Below are 21,128 nucleotides of genomic sequence, written 5' to 3'. Positions count from 1 at the left end.
AATGACCAACACCTGGAAAGTTGGTCCTCTAAGTCCCTATCTACAAAAAAAAAAAAAAAAAAAAAAAAAGCTTTTGATTTATATTCAAGTTATCTATAAAATCTTAAACAGGCAAGACAGACACCAGGACTGGGACTGCACTACAGACACCTTCAGTGCAGTGCAGAAAACTCTTAAGATTGTTAAACTTTCCCTATTTCAGTGTCCCTGAGAGGCCCTACAAGAGATTGCCGAGTTCACATGGATCCAAACTGACAGCTCTGAAGGACCCACACTGACTACATTTCCTCAAAAAGGGCCACCTTAAATAGCCCAAAGTTTCCAAGGAAAACCATCTGCATTGTTTGTGTTTCTCCTCTGCACTGTCTGCAGAGGTGACATTTTGATTTTCAAGGAAACTGCCATTGTGAACCAACAGCAGAAAAAACTCACCAATACTGAATGTGTTTCTGGAATGCAAAGAACAAACTGTCCTTTTTATCCCACATTCACGGAATGTGGAAAAGCAGGTCTAATGCTTACCATGGGGACAAACAGGCCAGTTCGGATTTCATGCACTGAATGAATGCAAAACACTGAGTTAATTCAAGAACTGTATCACAGCAGTTTATGCACAGTATTTTTTTTCCTCACCCACTTCTTCACTGGACCTAAAGACAGACAAGCTCAACAGCTGTAATATTCAATGAATTAAGTGCAGTATGGTGAGTTTTTTTTTTTTTTAATCTTCAATTATTCTAATAAGGAACAAGGATAATCTGTTAATCAGTGACAGCTACTGAACTATCTACAGATGATCTTCAAATGTTTCCACTAATTTACATCGGGACTGAAAGGCATGGCCCCCATCCCAAAATGCTAAATGAACCCCTAGCTAAGTGCCCTTCTAGCCTTTACTATTGGTCCAGTACTGTAATGCAAAATTAGAAACAATTTTCAACATTCTTACTTGGAAGGGGCTTCACTCTTTTGTAGATACCAAAGTTGATTAGACCATGTCTCTCTAGATAGCTGTGTACTCTGTGAACTAGCACCGTATCACCTAAAAAAAAAAAAAAAAAGTATTATTTTTAATTGCTCTGTGAGGCAGCACATGACTATTGAAAACATTCACAAGCAAATGTGACACAGCAGTACCACAAAGTCACCTGGAAGGCATCCCCCTTTCCACTCCTAGCATTCTTCCCTGACTGAAGGATCCAACTTCCTGAAGAAGGCTGAGGATAAAATTTTCTGAAAATCACCAGCTCTTTGCTATCCTAGAGTTTTAAGCAATATGAGGCATTATACACTTCTACTTGTCCACTGTGGAAAAGCATCTAATTTGAATTTTGACTAGAAATTTGTCAATCTAACCCCAGAACTGCAATGCCTATTTGTCAGTGTTGACCCATTAGTCGAGTACTGACTCTCCCTCTTTATTTTTTTTTTATTGTTCCTTTTTTGTTTGTTTTTAATAACTTTCACTATATGACAATATTCAAGTGCTCTCATTTCAGTGACAGGTTCCTTTTCTGATCACTCTTTCCTTATAGGCCCTTCCCATCTCTTTCCAATCGGAGGCTTTTTTCAGAAGACTGAAAATTCTGTCTTTGCAGGCTTTAACACCTCACTCTTGTATCACCTTTACTCATGGCCACTCTCTTCAAGACTTACGCAGCTTTTCAATGTAGCTCAGAAACCTTATGAAACTCTCAACTGCAAGCAAAGTGGGCTCAAATCTTAACAAGATATATATGGCAACATTTTACACCCAAACATGAAGTTCCACCAACACAAGGACCAAAATCTCTCTCAACTTTGAACAACTTTTGTTCCAGCTGAAACTGAAAAAGAATAGGAATGAAAAGTACAGCATTGTATCATTTTAGCAGTGAAATAGTTAACTTACTATTATAAGGTGCTTCCAACTGTTGGATAGTTGCCTCAAACGTCAACTGAATCTTTGGGTTATCCAACCAAAGTTGCAGCTGCATTTAAACAAACAATGATACATGTATATCCATCAATATAGAAAGGAGTTTTTCATGCACTTGCTTGTTATCAAATACTGTTAGGAGATGAAACTCTGCAACAAGTTAAACTTTCTGCAGTGCTATCCAACCTGTATAAACTATGGTTTTACCTCAAGGAATAACAGATACAAAATGGAAGTGCCAGAAGGCTTGCATGCACAGTTTTCCTCTCATGTGCATGGTGCACCTGCTGTTTTAGTTGGGTATTTTCCACCAAGTGACTTGGCAGTAGCAAATTTAAGTTGTTTTTGTAAAAGCCACAGCAGTACACACTATCTGAAATGTATTTATCTTAGACCCTTAATCATGTAATTAATCTTCACCGAAATAAGAGACTAACACTGAATACATTGGCCACTGACAAAAAGAGACTCACAGAATGGTTGAGGTTGGAAGGGACCTCTAGGGATCATCCAGTCCAACCCCTGCTCCAGCAGGGACACCCAGAGCAGGGGCACAGGGTGACATCCAGGTGGGTTGGAGATCTCCACAGAAGGAGCCTCCACAGCCTCTCTGGGCAGCCTGTGCCAGGGCTCTGGCACCCTCACAGCAAAGAAGTTCTTCCTCACATGGAGGTGGAACTGCCTGGGTTTTAATTTATACCCATTGCCCCTGTCACTGGCCACCCCCGAGAAGAGCTAGAAATAATTGCTATCTACAATTTTAATTATGCCATTTCATACCAGAAGGAATCACAGAATGGCAAAATCAGAAGTTTCCCCCATCACAGCTCCTATATTATCATATAGAAGGTGATAGTAAACATTATTTTACTGCTCAATGCCTAGCTCTAGGCCTAGTTGTTCTGTCTATTCTAGATAGCATCCAAATATTACGGAAATAATAATATTCAGAGGCAAATCCTTTTTTAAAAATTATTTTAAAGTGTGTAACCAGACACTTCATTGTACTATTTACCATAACTCTAAGACTTCATTTCAATTGGAAGAATGCAAAAGCCCATAATCTCTACTTTACATATAAAGCTCTCTCTGTATTTATACCTAATTACTTTTTCTTATTTGCATCAGTCAGATTTAAAACTAGTTTCATAATTTACATCACCCACTTAACTGATAAGATTCCTCAATATCTTTTTGCAGATACTTAAAAGCAATTGAGTATCTGCAGCAAGTCATCTCACTACAGGTTCTGGTTCAGAAGTGCAGCCTTCCAACACGCCCTGCAGTGCAATATCAGATCATTCATCCAAAATCTACTTCATAATTCTGAAGAACCACTATTTTAACCACGAATACTTTAGATTCTCTGAGACTCGATCAAGAGAATTTGCTAGGATTTGGTTTGCCTCCCCTCCCTCTTATTTTGGATTTTTTTTTTTTTTACATCCAAGACAAACACGTGCACTGTATATTTCATCCTTCCACATTCTTAATGGCTCCTTCAAAAGACTCCAACAGATTCTATGCATGACGTCCCATTTTACAAGCCACAGTGACCCTTTCAAAATACGCTTTCCTTTTGCAGTCATTCACTCAAATCTTGACTACATTAGCTACCAGATAGATTGGTGAAAATATCTTAGTAGTCAGATACTGACCAGCTGTATCTCCTCAAATCTCTTCCCACTCTCTAAAACCTCCTGCCTACTCAGTATTTTCAAATTCCTGAGTGTTGTGTCAGCTATAGGTGAGATTACACAGGCAGTTCACAGTTTTCAGAGCTCTGCTTACAGCTATGGATTATTCAGTCCCTTTTATGTTGCACTACAACCTCTTCTATCCTGACTGGAAGGAATCATTTCACAAATATTCTTTGGAAAAGGATGCGTTTTTAGGAAAGTCCAAATGATTCCTTTAAATTCTAGTCATTTATTCGATGCATAGACTCAATGGAAGTGCTTTCTGCTTCTGTTGTGTTCGCAAAATGATTAGTTGTTATACTTTTACGTAAACTATTACTTATTTATTGACTTTTCTTGGTCATTTGTTCTATACTAGTGGAAGGGAGATTATTCTGCTGAAATTTTCTTCTGAGAAAAATCCATGTCTCATGACATCTCAAAAGTTATAGCTAAGGTTAACTGAAGGGAACTTTAACAGGAATAGCAAAAGTCACATTCCTAGCGTGAAGATCTCCACCATCATAAATTTTGATTTAGCTCTGTAAAGCACTGGAGCACTACCCCACTGTAAATGCTCATTATCATCTTATTCTTGTGAAAGTGGGGTGGACAGGGGAAAAAAACATTCCACACTTTAATGGTCTGGAATAGCTGGTCTTCCAAAGAGCTTCAGCCTAAGGCTAGTTCCTGTCACCCAGTTGTAAGCCCAAATGTTAAAGCATTTTCAGGTCTAAACAACTCAAAGTGTTACTTATCAGAGCTGTGGCTAGCTGAACGCTGCTGATGCTACTACATTTAGCAAAATTCATCTACCATATAAGTCAATCAGCAGCATATGGTCTGTTCTTCTCTCCCCCATGTTTTTTTCAGAATTCTTCAGTAAAAATACATTGGAAATTTTGCTCTCTAGGTACTCTTGATATTTACTTGTCTTTAGAAGTTTCTGCAAACAGATCTCATTTTCTCTTGTCCTTTCTTTTTACAGCAATATATTGCAGATGAAAGAAAAACAGAAAAAACACATTCTCCAGAAATGATGCATTTAAACCCCTTCCCCCCATGCTACACAATCATAACTTTGCTCTTCACATAGTTATTCATCCCCCACGTTCTTAATTTCTGCTTGACTTAACAGCAAGAAGAAAATTTGCTCCCTACACCCCCAAATACTAAATAGAAAGATTATCACACTCAGCTTAAGGGCCAGAGGAACTGAAGTGCTTATTTAACAACTGGATTACTGCAGTGCTCTGAAAGGCCTAATTTAAAAGCTGCTTAGAAATTTCTTTTGGCAGAGCCCATTTAGATTTGCTGTCAGAAACACTGTCTGTGTTCTTTGCTCTGGGCTAAGCACCAAGATGTGCCACTGTACATTTTAAATACCTAAGCCATTCAGGGCTTGGAACCTTTAAGGAACTATAGGATTGGACATTTGAAGACAAAGGTCGATGACCAACTCTCCATCATCAACCTGAATACCTGAATGCTACCACTTAATTCCTTTCTTTCAGTCCTTCTACCTTGGCACCCTGGATTCTCAAGCTCCTGTTACCTTCAAGACCTACCCTGGGACTGGGAAAGCATTTAAGGCACACCTTAAGGCCATTTCCTTTAATGGAAAAGGATACACATATATCTTTCATGAAGATAAATAGTCATGATGGGTGAGATCACACCCAGAACCTCACTGGAAAATCAGGAAAATCAGCTTTTTCTTTTCTCTCTCTCTCTTTTTTTTTTTTAATGGGTTAATGTTAATTATGTCCTTGATTTTTCTCCCCAGCAGATTTGTGTTCTATATTAAACTGTTGGATAGATTTTTTCCATCTGATCCAGTGCAGAGTAGAATTTGTTTGGAGAACAAGTTTGCTTTCCTATTGTTAATTCTTACAATAATTTACATTTCCTAAATAATAACAATAATAATAATAAATCTTTTCTTAAGTGCAGGGAAAAGTACTGAATCCAATCCATATGCTAAGGCACCTAAAAGCAATGTCCCAATTTAAAAACAACACTTCAAAAAACACAGTTTATTATAGAAATTATTATTGCCAGAAGCACTTTGCAAAGTATTATGGCAGAGAAATGCCCTTTTGAGCACCTTTGTCTTCAATGCTTTTTACAATAAACTTACTGTGCGGTTCCTGATGTACAGAAACACCTTCTGAGTCTGCTGTGGCCCGCTGATTATATCTGGGAAACAGGCAGCTTCTTGAGATGTCATACGGTCATGGGGAAGTCTACTCTGGAAAGCTGCGCCCTCCACACCTACAATAAAAAGACAAGTTGTCCACAAATACTGCAAGAGAAACTGCTAGCAAATATCGTCACACTACATGTCCTAGGCAAGACATACAGAATAGCCCTAAGTCCACATGCTGACTGTTCATGCTACCCTTTCATTTTCTCCATTTATTTCTGCAAGACATGCAGGTTTTTAATTAGATAGTTCTTGAAATTACGGATCTTATCTAGTTTCAATGGAAGAGCCACACTATGGCAAAAAAAAAAAAAATCTGAAATAAAAGGGGAGGTGGGCAGCAGAGTGTATCAATAAACCTGACTGGCCCGCCTTGTGTGGTTTTTAGTTTCTGCCAAGGTAATGAAAACATCGTGGAGCCCATTCAAAGCCAAAAGACCTAAGCACATGCACAATGCCATTGCAAGGGTCCCCTCATCTGCTCCCCAGCTTTCATTCACACTGAGCTTCTCTTACTAGATCAGGAGAAAGCCATCCTGGCCTATCCTTTTACCTATTTTACATACATCTACAACATGCACTGCAAAGAACTGCAAACCTGTTTAGGCCACGTCTTTATCCCCCTTCCCAGTGTTAGCTATTATCAAAAACACCAAATTTCTGCATTTTCCTTGTAAACGCTCCACACCAACTAACACTGAACACAGGCAGGAGACGTGGTATGTGGAAAGACTTCACTCAAAGGCACCTTTTCAGCCAACATAGTTTGAACAAACTAAGAACATGGGCATTGAGCTAATACTAAAGCTGTCTACCTTACATCCCTTAATCCTATCTGAATACAAATTATACTGGACCAAAAGGAACAAGCCAAGACAGAGCAGCAGGGAGTGCTGCAGCACAGAGGGGCTGCGGAGGGTGCATCTTGCAGGTATAAGGAGCAAAGCAGAGATGCAAAATACAGTAAGGACAATATAAAATTCATATCCTAGGAAGTGACATAAGAACATCAGGAAAGACAGGAGAGAGGGCATTTAATCTGGAAAGATATAAGCCAATACATCGCAAGGGAAAATAAGGAAAAGCACAAATATAATAAGACTGAGATCATGGTGTTGAAGGGCAAACCCATCAACCCTGGTTGGACTCGATCTTGAAGGTCTCTTCCAACTATAATGATTCTGAGATTTACCAAATCTGGAGTTGTTGAAACAATTGTGGTAAATATCAAAGGATAGATCAGCTTGCAGTGCCTGTTCCACTAACAAAGACACCTGTCTGAAAGTTGCAGCTTGTGCGCAGAGGTGCACGTTACTGTATGGGGGAAATGCAGGAAATTCTCTTCTTTCAGTTCTGATCGAACCACACACACCATTAATTTCCAAGCATTTTTATGTCCCCAAGATGAAGAAAAATAAATAAATAAAGCAAGAAAACAGTTGTGAAGCTAATAAAATTCAATCATAAGCAGTGATTAAAAGAGCTAACTGTGTGACGACTCAAGGTACAGAAACTGCCTATAACCATTTACAGGAATTTGACACCAGAGGATATTAGTAGCAGAGAATATAGAGCGCTACTTGGAAGGAAAGCTGAAAACAATAGGAAAAAAATAACACACAAGTAATACTTTGATAGTAATATGCAGCTATGGAATAGAAACCCACAGCCAGGCTACAGTTTCAATCTTCTTGCCTAATCAGCATTCTCCTAGCCCTTCTGTTTTCCTTCTGTTTGTGCAAGGATCTGCATAGGAATACATAGGTATAAACTCTGCCACACTGTCATGCAAATCGAAGGTACCAATTCTCTGCCACTTTCTTAAAATAAAAAAACTTTCAGATTCTAGTTCCTCAAGTGCCAGCAAAACGCTCAGCAGCGGTTTGCAGGCTAGCCAGTTAAACAAAACTTTAAAATGCCTCGTTAGCAACTTCCTCTACAAACTTGTGCTGAAATGAATGGGTGCCCTGAAGATATTTTCTAGAGAGCGTTGACTGATATGCACAATGTCTGACCAACCACCACAGAGCCTGCAGATGTGCATTTATATGCCAGCTGCCCAGTTCTAGATAAGCTTTGCTGTTCATCTCTCTAAAACTCGTGAAGTCAAAGAACCTGGTGCTCCAAATGCCTTGGGAGAAGATTCCATGCTCTTAAGAAAAATCAAAAATAACTTGCGTGACTCTCAAGTGTTGGCGGGCTTTTTTTTCTTTCTTTTGTTATATTTAAGGCTACATCTTTTTTGACAATACCTATTATCAAGGTGATAATTTTCAGGAGCTGTCTTCAATGAGAATCAATACTTAGAAGGCAGACCAAAAAAAAAAGATTTGACATTGGACAATTTAGAAAAAGTGGAAATAAAATTAGCAAAGAGATTATTTAATTAGCTCCAACTACCAGATAATCATATTAGAACCTGAATTTAATTTTGCAACTATAGATCAAAGCGAAATCACTTTCAGGTAGATTAAATTGTCCCCCACACTCTCCCTTTATGTTTTATGTTTCATGAAAGCAACATGACAAAGGGACTCTCAATCCAGAGCTAAGTACACTTTTGTCAACAAGTACATAGGCAACTTTTTAATTAAGGTAGCAATTGTCCTGCCTAGACTTCTCTTCTCACACACACATACACACTTGCCAGAACAAACAAGTACCAGCAACCATTAAGTGCCAACAAACTGCGTGAGGTTTTCATGATCTTCTCCCTCACAGGACAAATCCTGAGGGATGCTGCTCATTTAAAGACTTACTGATCTGCGGATGAAAAAAATCCATCAAGCACTCTGAAAGTTGTTTGGCTACTTAATATTTCAATTGCCAATACATATCCTTGGTGTACATGCGGTGTAACAAACAGAATTTGCAAACAGAATCCATGTCTGCCCAAAAATGAAATAGGCAATGCATCCTTAAATCCACTATTCCTAGGATTCAGAAATTCTGTGTAAGTGATAAGATTCAGAACATAACTAGGCTCCTTTATTTAAGGCAGCAAGGATGCACTTTCAGATGAGTATCTCGAATTTGTATTTGCTTCGAAAAGACTAATTTTGAAATAGAGAATGGGTTCTGGAGCCTCTGACTTATTTTCTTAAAACCTTAATCTTCACTCCTCACATGAGAGCAAACGCAGGAGGGTTGTAGAAAGATTTTCAGTCTAAAAGTACCAAATAACAAAGATAGCAAACGTGCAAATTAAATGATAACTGCAAACCACTGGCATTGGTGCTTAGAACAAACGTCAAATGAAATTCATAGTGTGTCCACTGAAAAGCAGACTAGTCTTCCCTACAGAGGAGCCTTCTGAGCTAACCACTGGCACAGTTCAGACTCAATCCCTTAAGGAAAAACAAAACAAAAGCACACCGACACACACAGTTTCTTCTTCAAATTAGAAAAAGGGCCTAGTGCTCTGAAACCCAGAGCTCTCAGCATCATTCTATCTGGTAGAAACTGGCTATGCAAGAAGTACCTTCTTGTATTTTTGGACTCCTCTGAACATGGAGAGGAGTGGAGGGATGAGAGATCGGCCTGAGGCATTTGAATGCAGGTTGGTTTCTTTTTCCATAGTTGGTGCAGACCTCAACTGATTGAAAATACCCCTCACTTTATTTTTTTTTTTCAAAACAGGTGAGCAAACAGCCTCGCTAAATTCTGGACACCCACACCCATGCGCACTTGCAAGCATCAATCCCTAACTTGGCGGCTCTTGCTACTAAGTGGCAAGCATCAAACGCCACCCTCACCTGATGCTTGGCCGTCTCCATACCCTCCAGAATTGTCGTCTTGAAGTCCTCCTGCTTGCCCTGTGGAAGGAAAGAGGAGAACTCAGGGACCTTACTCCATAGGTTAAATCATACTGGACATAAAGGCCCGGCAGTTGGCGTTTTAAGGTATTAAATTTCACCAACTAACTAAACCCATTTTCTGAGAATCCCATCTTCTGGAATATAGGTCCAGGGCACCGAACTCTGTGGTCTTCTGAAGTGTTAATACATGTTACTGGAACCCTTTAAATCAGACTTTTATGGGAAATCTAGGAGTACACGGTATGTAACATTACTTGTGGCTAAATACTTATGATCAACTTGATTAATGACTGGATTTTTAAATAATGAGATCACATTTCTTACTACCAGGTTAAAGATTGGGTGGATGGGTACTGTTAGATCATAAGGGTCTCAAACCACAAGAATTTGATAATCTTGCCCTTGATATTCGCCAGTCTCCCAACAGGCGAATGGAAGTTTTGAACCATTCTGAAAAGCCTCTTACTTTCAAGACAGCCTCTTCCTTTCTTTGCCATAAACCCTTTTTGAAGCTGGATGAAGGAACAAGGCCTATAAAGGCACAGGCCAACCAGTCTGGCTTTAGTGCCCTTGGTGCACCAACAATCCTTCACACACCAAGACGATCTGGGGGTCAGCAGTATTGACACACACTCGGCCTCACTGATCACCAATATGATCAACACCCAGAGCTGAAAGACATGGGGCTTTCGGTCTACCCAGAGCTGGAAAAATCAGGAAAGGGAAAGCACCCGGCTGAAAGAACTGAAGAGGTCTCAAATTGCCTGAATGCAAGTCCTAAACAGCAGCGTTGATAGAACTGGAATACAACTGGAAACAGAATATTTACAGGAAAGGATGAGCACAGCTGTGATGTCTATCAGAACAAGCTAATATAGGTCATCTTCTTACACTCTCCAAATCTTCACAAGAGAAACCCCTCTGAGTTTAGCTCTTAAGTGATATTCTTCTACAACCAGATGTTAGGCTAAACATTTTTTCAGCTCCTAAGAGCAGGAAGCAATGAGCATGGCAGAGACAGCTAATCCTCATGTGGCTATCCAGACACGTATCAAGACACCTTCAGAGCAAGTTCTTCATAGGAACGTCCCAACAGTCAGCACACCGGGTGTTTCCTGAAGCCGAAAACAAACCCCCATTGGAATAAACCCCTGTGGGTAGCTAATGAAGCAGTCACTTCCGTGACCACGACCGCCCAAGGCGCAACTGCTCAAGGAGCCATCTTCAAACAAGAGCAGGGTTCAAAACACGGTTGTTGAGATGACTCAGCAGTTTAGGATGGGGTAGACAACTTCACTAGAATACAGTTTGAAGCTCTCGGGAGAAACCTGATTTAGTGTAAAAATAAATAAATAAATAAATAAAAATGGTAGTTCAGACTGAATTCTTACCTTCTAAAGCAACATACAAAAGTGAAATCAAGCGTTTCCGTACTTTGAAAAGCTATGTGCACTGTAACATTGCACTGTAACATACAGGTGAAATTAAATAATAAAAGGGGAAAAAAAAAGTTTCAACACAGCTCTCAAGATACCCACAAAACTGAGCGTGCGTGCTTCAAGGCACTGTAGTTTTACTGTGACCTAAAGCCTTTTCCTAGGAAAAATTCCATTTGCTATAAAAGGACTAGCCTATCGCATGTTTGAATATGGCTCTGATAGAAGAAACACACTTTCACGTAGTTACAATTTAGGAGTAAGCCTTATATCTAACCAATCTACTAGCAGGAAAGTTTAGAGACACAAAGAGACACAGAGGGGAAATATTTGGATTCCAGTAGTCTTTAGAAGTGTCAAAACCAGCTACCTATCAACCCAATGTATCTGCAATAGCAAGAGAAAATGTCCATCTTGATTTACATCAAAAGCATTGGACTGTATCTGCTGGAACATATGCCAACATTACAGTACCTGCTTCCATCACTCAGGGAGGGAATACCACAACACAACATAAATATTTACCCTCCAACATAGGCAGTTTTTTGCATGAAAAAGTATACTTGCCCCTTCCATAAGTTACAGAGTTGAAAGGGTGCCGACACCAGCCAGCAGCAGTCATTATTCCTGACTTGGCAGAAAGGACAGAGCTGCTCTCAGCTAAATCACAAAAAATATTCAATACTTCCTGTTGTGTTAGTAGCAGCTAAGGTCCAAAAAGTCATTTCATTTTGGTCACCCACTCATCCACTGTTCAAACAATCATCCACTGCCTTAAAATAAGGCATAGCAGCACAGGACGACCAAAACTAAGTGCTGAATTTAATTAACAGGCAAATCAGATGAGGAAAGACAGAGGCAGAGCACCACTAAATCTGATTAGTCAAATGATATTAATCTGAATCATATTAAGTCTTACATTTCCTTGGAAAACAGCAGCTAAAAACATGTATTACCACAAACTAAGAACACTAACAAAACTAGAAAAGCAGTTGCTGGAAAAGTCTAGAAAATGAGATCTTCAGGCAGCAATGAAAAGGAAAATCCCATTTAGCCAATGTAAGGAGGAAGAAAACCAGCAGCAGCAAGCTCCTTGATTCCAAAGTGGGTATCACTGAACATGAACTCAAATTAGTTCAACAATGAAAACGAATTTGGAAGGTTTTTGCTATCAAACACTATTTCTCACAGAAAACAAACACACAAAAAAACAGCCATGATAATTAAGGAAGTTTAAACTTTAATGAAACTCTTATCCCTTTTAAAACTGCTCTGCAATGATTTACAGCAAATCTTGCAAATCAGACTCTAAGGGCTTGCATAACCAGAACATCTGAAATCCCCCCAGCTGAGCATATTAATGGAGCCAACTCCAAGTAAGGCCAACATTTTGCTGTTTCCTACAGTGTAACGATTAATACTGTCCTTCTAATGTTAACTGATTCTGAGTACAGAGTAATAAAGTATCAGCTTTATCAGTAAAAGATAAAGTATCAGTATCAGCTAAAGTATCAGTATCATACTCCTACATTTTTTAAAGTTTGCACAATTAGATTTTTCAGCACAAAAGGCAGTAAAATGAAGAAGTTTTACACCTTTACTGCATTACCTAGGTTTTCGTAAGCTTTAAACAGGCAATAAAAATTGAAACATTTCCAGGTCTGATAAAATAAAGCCCAGAAATGAGGATAAATTAACAGTAATATAAACTAACTTTGGTACCTTGCTAAATATATCATCCTGCTCTAATACTACAGTGCTATTTAGTATTTCTTCTAAAACATTTATGGTCTTGCTTCAAAGAAGTGACTAAGAGCACAGCTCAACTATAAATATTTCGTCCATATTGAAATACACAGCAGACCCCATGTGTTGCCCTGCTAACTTCATTGGAATTACATGTCTCAATACACCTTAAAAGCCAGCAGAAGATGAGTTAACACTCTGGTGCCTCCATCTTAGAAAATAAAGACAAAGAGATCTACCAATGTGCATAGTTTGGGAAGCCTTGAGAAATACAGCGAGACTAGCCACAGAAAAACAACAGAAAACTTGTGTCTGCTTTCACATGTCCATGTTTCACACATCACAGGATGCCTGTCCCTGGAGAAAAGACAATGATCTGAATTCTAGTTATAAAAACAGGTTGTATCTAGTTGACTGTACATAATGCCTACAGAATAACTGCTAAACACATATCGATATATGCAGAATTACACAAGCCTATCACTGACTCATCCACCTTTTCTTCCTTTAGAGGGCAGGAAGTTGGGTGCTCTTCATCCATTACACCTCTGACTGGACTCTGGAATCTTTCTTAGATGCACGAAATGGCATCCGAGATATACACTGGAAATGTATTAGTACTGTACTTCACAGATTAAACCCCAGAGGCGCAAGCTAAATTAAACAATAAAGTCAAGATACTTGCTTAATTGTTCCTATTAAAATTCTACTTTTAATAGATCAGCCACCACTATGAAGAACGGGAGAGAAAAAGGGGATTTTTATCCTTTCAAACGCTTCGTTATAGAATTCCTGTATCAAGACAGGAGCCCGCAACTGAAGAGAAATTCCAGTGGCAAGCCCTAGCAAATAAAACACAAATGTGGCTTTCAGTATTTCCAGAAAATGAAGGTGACTATCCTCAAGCTAGTATCAGATTCAAATGTTCTGTCAACATGCCCAAACTTGCCTGCCAAAGAAGAAACAAATTAAGTGCAGACCTGAATTCAACATCTGAAATAAACCGGCAAAAGTTCAACTATTAAATTTCAGCTATTGTCTAAAACCAGCTAGCACATATTGAATTTTGTACAACCTCTCTGGGCGGTGCGTTTTGCAAAAAGCATTTTGGTATAGCACCACGAGACCAAACGCTGGTTGCTGTAAATACATCAGAGGTAAAGAATGGAGAACGCACTGCTAATGCCACGAAAATTCTACTGCTGCTTCCTGAACAAGGCTGAATAACAAACTTCCCAACGCAAAGTGAAAGTTTACAACTCTGCCAAAGACAATGAGTAAAGCACTGAAGTTTCAGCAAAGAGTATCCACTAAGAACTACGGATTATGCACATAATTTAAAGTTACAGGAATCACCATCAACTGATTTGCACAGCAGCTCTCCCAGTAAATCTAACTTAATTCTCTCAGAAGAGTAAGTGAATGTTCATATATGAGCAGGTGACAGTTAAGTGCTAAAGCGACTATTCTGATCAATAGGAGGTTTCTAAAGACATGCTAATAAGGATAAAAATTGAAATTTTCATGAGAGGTTTGGCTTTGTTTGCAGTTATGTATATTCCCATCTTCATCAGGCTACTTTCCTGCGTTTTTAACCCTCCTTCCACAGATGGGGCCAACAGAAACAGCATGATCAGAACAATCATTCATAACTAGATCAAAACTAGACACAGGACTCATGATGCTGCACCTGACCTCCTTAATTTCTGCCAATAAAGCAGGTAAAGATGCCACAGGAAAGGTCTCTCTCCACTCACCAGATGGTTCCTCTGGCTCGCTTTCATTTTCTTCTTCTGCAGGAGCTGGTGGAGGTGGTGGCGGGAGCTTTTTCTCTTTCTCAGCTTTGGCATTTCTCTCTTCTTCAGAGTAATACTCATCTTCTGACAGGTTTGCAAGACTCTCATCCATCTCTCTGTACTCCACCTATAAAGAGCACAACCACAGAATAAACGCACTGAAGTAATTCAAGTCTAACTACTAGAGTGAATACCACCAGCAACATAACTGCTTACAGGCACAAAGAACCTGGGCTACCTTGCCCAAAATCCTACCACAGGCACTGTGTTACACAAAGCTCCAGCAGCTTCAGTTTCATGCGTTTTGACCTCCCCTACTGGCTTCAGCACTTAATTGTCCCTAAGAGTAGGAAGTTTCTCCTAGTAACTAGCCCATTTTACATGTCTCTGTTGTTGAGTCAGTATTGTCTTCAACCTCTGTTGCTTTCTTTTGAATCTTTACCTCCCCAGCATATTTATGGGTGACAAATCCCCTCCCAGTCCAAACCACTGCAGTGAAACTAAACTTTCAGGCTCCTTTCATATAATAGGCTCTTCACCCTCATTATCTATCAGCCTTTATCTTACATGTTCCGAGTTGAACTCATCTGTTGAAGATGATCAAACACAATTGCTAATAAGACTTTCCAAGAAAATCTCACCATATCCTGCACAGTGATGTACCTTGCATAGATATTCTCTTCTTTTTTTTCAGTAGCTACAATTTCCCCCTGGCCCCAAATAAAACCCAGGCCTGAAAAATGCCCTTAGTGATCTCTATCTCTCCCAAGAACTTGAGCATCTCTCCAACGCTCAGCGCAGACCTAGTAACTTCAGAAGGATTATTAGAGGCAACCACAGCACCAAGCACACCTGCACATCTAGTACATACGATTTTGATTACCATAGCTGGCTTACAAAGCCAAAATTAGTAACAAGGATAAAATCTAACACAAAATAAGAGCACAGATAATGATTTAGAAGGAATATACAACTTATTAAGCATCTAACCACAGAGGATCTGTTTAACACTCAACGTTCAAAGAGAAGACGAATCAAAAAGCACTATGAAAAGATGTCATCTACCAAAAGCAACCAGGGAAGACCCAAGAGTTACTCATATACAATGCTTAGTACAGCTAGATTCTTCTGTTGACAGATCAAACATACAGATCAGATTCTTTTATTGACAGATCTCTGTGACTGAAGGTACATGGGATGGAGCACATACATTTATAGTAGCCCTTTACCAGGCAATTCCAATCACTAAGACAGAGGAATTAAGTCTCTTCTCACTCAGCCCTGGAAAAGCAGAGAAGCTTTTCCTGGGGGAGAAATTAAATCAGCTCACTGCAGGGCCGGTCACACAAAAGCCTGAGCAGGTTCAATCAGAGGAGTGGGAACCATCTAGGTGATAACAGAAGCAGAAATAGGCTCCCTCCCTTGTAAACTTGACCAATTTCTGGCATTTTTTTGCAAAATTGGAAGTTTAAATCTGGGAAAGATCAAAGTATGTTTTTTTCTGCCAAACACTAGTCAGTTGTCTAACAAACTGATGAGAGCACACTGCACCTATGAGCACTGATAATGAAATGAAAATGTCAGTCCTGGCAGAAAATAGATATGCTCAAGGTTTTCAAAACTGAAAATCTATGCAGGTCTTAAAGGAAGCTTTTCAGTTTAAATATTCAATCTGTCCACTCCTAATTCCTTTAAATCCTCTCAGACAACCTAATATGATAGATTCAGAACAGGAACTGTGAATTGTTGAATTCCTGTTAAAATTTCCATTTATCTCAATTGACCCAAACAAAGTTATGATATTTCTTGCATCATGACTACTTACATGTTATTGACTCACAGTCAAGAGCATTAAACAACATATGTACCATGTGTCTTAAAGCATTTCAGAAGAAACATCTGCAAGCTGGAATTTTGGTTACAGTGCCTTGAGTTTTGAATTGAGCATTGAATCTCTTCTCGAGTTAGCAGAGCAATGAATTACAATGGATACAATGAATTACAATCACAGCATATTTGTTATCTTGTTGTTGTTTAAAAGTCAGAATAAGTAATATTAAGCAAAAAGTGATAATAAAATGATAATCCTTTAAGAATATGACAGAGCAAGCAGAAAAGGGAAATCTCATAAAAATAAAAATTCCATTGACCATAAAATAATGAGATGTTCCTCTTTCTTTCCCTACATGATGTTTTTGTACCAGTGAATCAAAATAATGATCCTTATTATCATATGTATTTTATTTTGTTCTCCAGCTAAAAAAAAAAAAAAAAAACTTATTGTAACTTAAAAGAACATGGCAGCCCAAGAGATACCCTAAAAGGGTACCATTTAAACTGTTTTAAATATACTCTTTAAACGTGTCTGTTTAAATAGGAAGATTTTCTGCTGATAATGAATTTCCCTGCCTACTGGAAAGGACTTTATATTCCCTCCTCTGCAGCACATTGAGCTGCTCCCTGCGGAGCAAATGTGTTAGTCTTTACACCACCACCAGGGTCTTCTGCGAATTCCCACCCTGCAGCAAGCTACAGCAATCTCAGCGTATCCCAGTCATTTGGTGAGGGGCGAGATGGCTTCTTTTGCAGGTGGCACTGCAGGCTGCATAACTTGAAAGAATAATCAAGTCCAAAAAGAACAGTCTTTTCCCAAGGTTTATTTTTAACCAGGGTAAGATCCCCAAGCAAGCTCACAGCACAAACATTTGTACCAATTCCTGGCAGTGCCACCTTGGGCTAGCGCAGAGAGATGGGAGATCACATCCTTAGCAAGCGGAGTCACCAGCGCAGAGAAATATCACTAAAACGTAACCTGCGAGAGTTCTCCAACTCTTATTTGCTGACAGACCATTAAAAAGCAAATAAACCCATGGATGCTGCCTCTGAAGAGGCTGCAGCCCGACGCGAACTGACAGCTCCCAAGCGCAGAGGATGTGTCGGGCTATCTTGTGGGCAGCACTCGGGAGTAAAATATCCAAAGCCACAACACATCAGTCAGGGGCCCTCACAGCACTTCCAGCTTCTGTATCAAACACACCCAGTTCTGGGCACACCCAGAGCCTTCCAAGGCATCTGCAACACGGGTTCCGAGCAAAAGATACAGTTGGTGCAAATAAAGTATTCTCATATGTTCATAACAACTTCAGGATGGATGACTCTGCAGGTCCAAACTACTGGAGGTTGCTCAAGGGCCTTCACCTTTCATCACCAAGCGCCTCCTTAGCCTCAGCATGAAACCGGTTCAGTTTCCCAAAGCTAAGCCAAGGGCACCGAAGAACAGGGTGCCCCAAATTACCCGCACAACCCTGCCGGACCAGCTGTGCTCCAGGCACACGGCGGTCCTTAGGAGCCGCTCCTCCCGTGTACTCCTGACAACGCTATGAACGCGCTGCTCCTCAAAACACAGGACCACAGACCCTTGGAGTTAGCAGACACTGAAAACGTGAATAAAACTGGTATTCGGCCGAGAAGCCCTACGCGCCCCGGGCTGCGGCACCGCACCGGTTACCCGGCTCCCGTGCGGGCCAGGGCTAGCGGGCCCGGCCCCGAGCGCTCCTGCAAGGCCGGGGAGGCCGTTCGGGTCCCGGGGCAGCCCAAGGGCCGGCGCGACCCCCGCCCACGGCCCGGCGCCTACCTTGGCCCGCTTGCGGCGGCTGGTCCTGCGGCCCTCGGGGGTCTCGGCGATGCCCGTGGTCTCGGCGCCCGGCGCGGGGGCGGCGCCGGAGGCGAGCGGCTCGGACAGCCCGCCGGGCGGCGAAGCCCGCGGCGGCTCCTTCTTGCGGGGCGTCCGCTCCGAGGCGCCGCCGCCGCCCTCGGCGGAGGAGCCCAAGGCCCCCGGGCCGGCGGGCGGAGGCGCCGGCGCCTCAGGGCCGCCCTCGGCGCCGGCCGCCGCCTCCGCGGCCTTCTTGCCGCCCGCCAGCATCGCCCCGGCCCGCACCGCCGCCCCGGACAAAGGAGGCCGCGAGCGCGGGGCAGGCGCCGCCTCGCGACGTCAGCTCCGGCCGCGCGCGCCTGCGCAGCCCGCGCCCCCTGCCCCGGCGGCCGCGTGCGCGGAGGAGGGCGCGGGATGGCGGCGCGGGTCACCCCTGCGCGGGAGCCGCCAGCCGGTGCGTGGGGACGGCCTGGCCGCCCCGCTGGTGCCTGCGGTGACCCGCGGGAGCCCCGTGTCCTGCGCGCTGCCGCGGAGCTCGCTGCCCCGGGAAGCCGGCCGGGTGGCCCTGTGCGTAGGTGGCCCTGCGCTCCTTAGGGCCTGCTGAGCCCTGTCTCAGCAGCCTGTGCTGCAGTCTGTGATCAGGACGTCTAGGCTGGAGTTTGGAGTCCAGTGGTAGGGAAGCGCCTTCCTGCCAATGCCCCATAGCACCTGACGGCTTGGCAGTCCAAGGTGGCTTTCCACTGCACGTGGCTCCTTCTGGAGCCAGCGAGGTGCCCACGGAAGCTGGCACCGCACTGGAGCTGGAGTCCATGCCGAGTGGGTCCAGGTGGTCACGGGAGCAGCGGGTACTTCTGCCCTGGCCTTCCCCGTTGGGGGCACTGCCCACGCTGCGGCGCGCTCTTGCCTGAGCACGCTCCGACCACGGATCTTCTGCCAAGAGCGACTCAGAACCACAGAGCTGTTCGCAATGGCGGGTCGCTGAGGATCTTGCCACAAAGTCTTTCTCACACAATCAACACATTGGTCATTAGTGTGCTAAGAGTGGCGGAGGGGCTCTTCTTGGAGATGCATAATAAAAGAACAAGAAATAACAGGCCCAAAGCGCAGTAAAGGGAACTAGAACTAAATGTAAGGAAGGAGATCTTCAACATGAAGAGTGGTCCAGCACTGGAAAAAGCCATCCGAAGAGGCTCTGGAATCTCCATCCTTGTAGATTTTCCACTGTCCCGACCAACTTCATTTAAAATTGGTGTTGGAGTAGAGCAGGATGCTGGACTATGTGACCCCCCCCAAAGCTTCTATTAAACAAATTCCATATAATTCTGTGATCTTGGCAAAATATCCAAATACGGAAACCACTTGGACTGTGATGATGCACAAGCTGTGCTGGTTGTGCTGCTAGCAGTATCAGTGCACCACAGCTCTCACCGGTACCTCCAGACATAACGTTGCTTTGGATTCCCAGTTATTTTGCTTATCTTAAGCAGATTCTGTGAGGAGACCCAGTTACTCCCCTGGCCTTACAGAGCTCATTATTAGGTCCACATCCCACAAGCTTCCCTGAGCACCACTGGCAGATATCTTCACCAAGCTGAAATGATGTTAATTTTCATACCAGCCCACGGATTTATTTTTGATTGCACCTTCTCCACACAGGTTCCCTGCCTACACATTGAATTCAAGTACAAAGTGGCAGGACCTCTGGCAGCCAGGAATGTGGGAAGCCCTGTGGAGACACCTGTAGTAGTGAGCATAAGCCTGGGCACAGCATCATTCATGGAGTCACCTTCAATGCATCAAGACTGTGGTAAAGGGACACATGCCAAGTTTAGTCCCTCTTCTCTTTCAAGGCTGGCCTGGACCTTTTTATATCTTTTCCTCTCACGCTTCCACCTATAACATCAGCAAAAGTTTGAGACAAGAAGGGTAAGCAGTTTGGGGAAGGCACTGCAGATCAGTGCCCACCAGCTCTTCATGCTGTTATCCATAGTCTGAAGCCTCAACAGGTGAAATACAAGGTAGAACCTGCCTATGGCTAAGCACACAATCGGTCTAAACTAGACTTTTCTTTAAACTGCCTCAACCTTATCTTTTTCTAACAAATTGGAGCACAAAGGCACCAGTCCTTTGGCTTTGTCCCTATCCTAGTGGAAGTTGCCCTAAATCCTACTCTGTCATCTAGCTTACAAATCACACTAAACAAAACCTCACTTTCTCATGTTCCTGTCTTGGAACTAGTCATTAATCCAAGGGATGTGGTTGTGTAGGTGCTATTTTATTCTGGTAGTCGAACCTCATCAAGCTGTTTGGACTGCTGCTCATGTGGCTGTGCAGACACAACAGGAAGATTTAGATACCTGGAAAGGCAGCAGCTGCCCAGGATCAGGCTGAGCTGGGATTTTGGCTGTTGAAGAGTGTGTGAAACATATGACAAGAGGCTGTAGGAGGTCTGCAACAGGTAGCTGATGTGTCCCAGATGTCTACTCAATATTAAGTGAGAAAGGAAGGCAAAAAGTCAGAGGATAAACTAACAACACGATGTCAGTGCCTAGAGTTGACTTAAGCAGAATGGAACTATCCCTAAGCCCATGGTCACTTCGGAAGAGTCCGATGACCAATTCAAATGGAAGACCTGAGGAGACAAACTGCTCAGGGAGAAACTACAGAGAGAATGGAGCAACAGCTAAGCTGTAAGTTAAGCAAGTTACCTTACATTATCTTCACCCAAGTATTTCAAATCTGAAGTGCTAAGTAACATTTCCTCCACTATCCTGTTTTCCTCTCTGTTTCGCCAAATTTCAGAAGTAACCACAAAATTCATTTTTAAATTAAGTTTTAATTAATGGTTGAGACAAATACTTTTCTCAGAGCGCTTTC

General features: G+C 42.1%; 1 protein-coding gene across 1 annotated transcript in view; it reads right to left on the bottom strand.

Annotated features, from left to right (window-relative positions):
- KDM1A (lysine demethylase 1A) overlaps positions 1-18,521 on the bottom strand; it is a 34,734-nt gene extending 16,213 nt beyond the window's left edge. The window contains exons 1-6 of the mRNA XM_088531176.1: positions 18,234-18,521; positions 14,561-14,726; positions 9,559-9,618; positions 5,738-5,871; positions 1,892-1,970; positions 950-1,042 (exon numbers count right to left, since the gene is read on the bottom strand). Of these exons, the coding sequence (XP_088387302.1) occupies positions 950-1,042; positions 1,892-1,970; positions 5,738-5,871; positions 9,559-9,618; positions 14,561-14,726; positions 18,234-18,521 (820 nt within the window). The remainder of the gene's footprint in view (positions 1-949; positions 1,043-1,891; positions 1,971-5,737; positions 5,872-9,558; positions 9,619-14,560; positions 14,727-18,233) is intronic.
- Positions 18,522-21,128: the final 2,607 nt, after the last annotated feature.

The sequence above is a fragment of the Tinamus guttatus genome, unplaced genomic scaffold (genome assembly GCF_059628265.1).
Source record: "Tinamus guttatus ecotype Peru unplaced genomic scaffold, ASM5962826v1 Tinamus_guttatus_pri_ptg000397l, whole genome shotgun sequence".
Taxonomy (NCBI): domain Eukaryota; kingdom Metazoa; phylum Chordata; class Aves; order Tinamiformes; family Tinamidae; genus Tinamus; species Tinamus guttatus.
The sequence above is the reverse complement of the archived record's forward strand: the minus strand, read 5'-3'. Positions and strand labels throughout refer to the sequence as shown.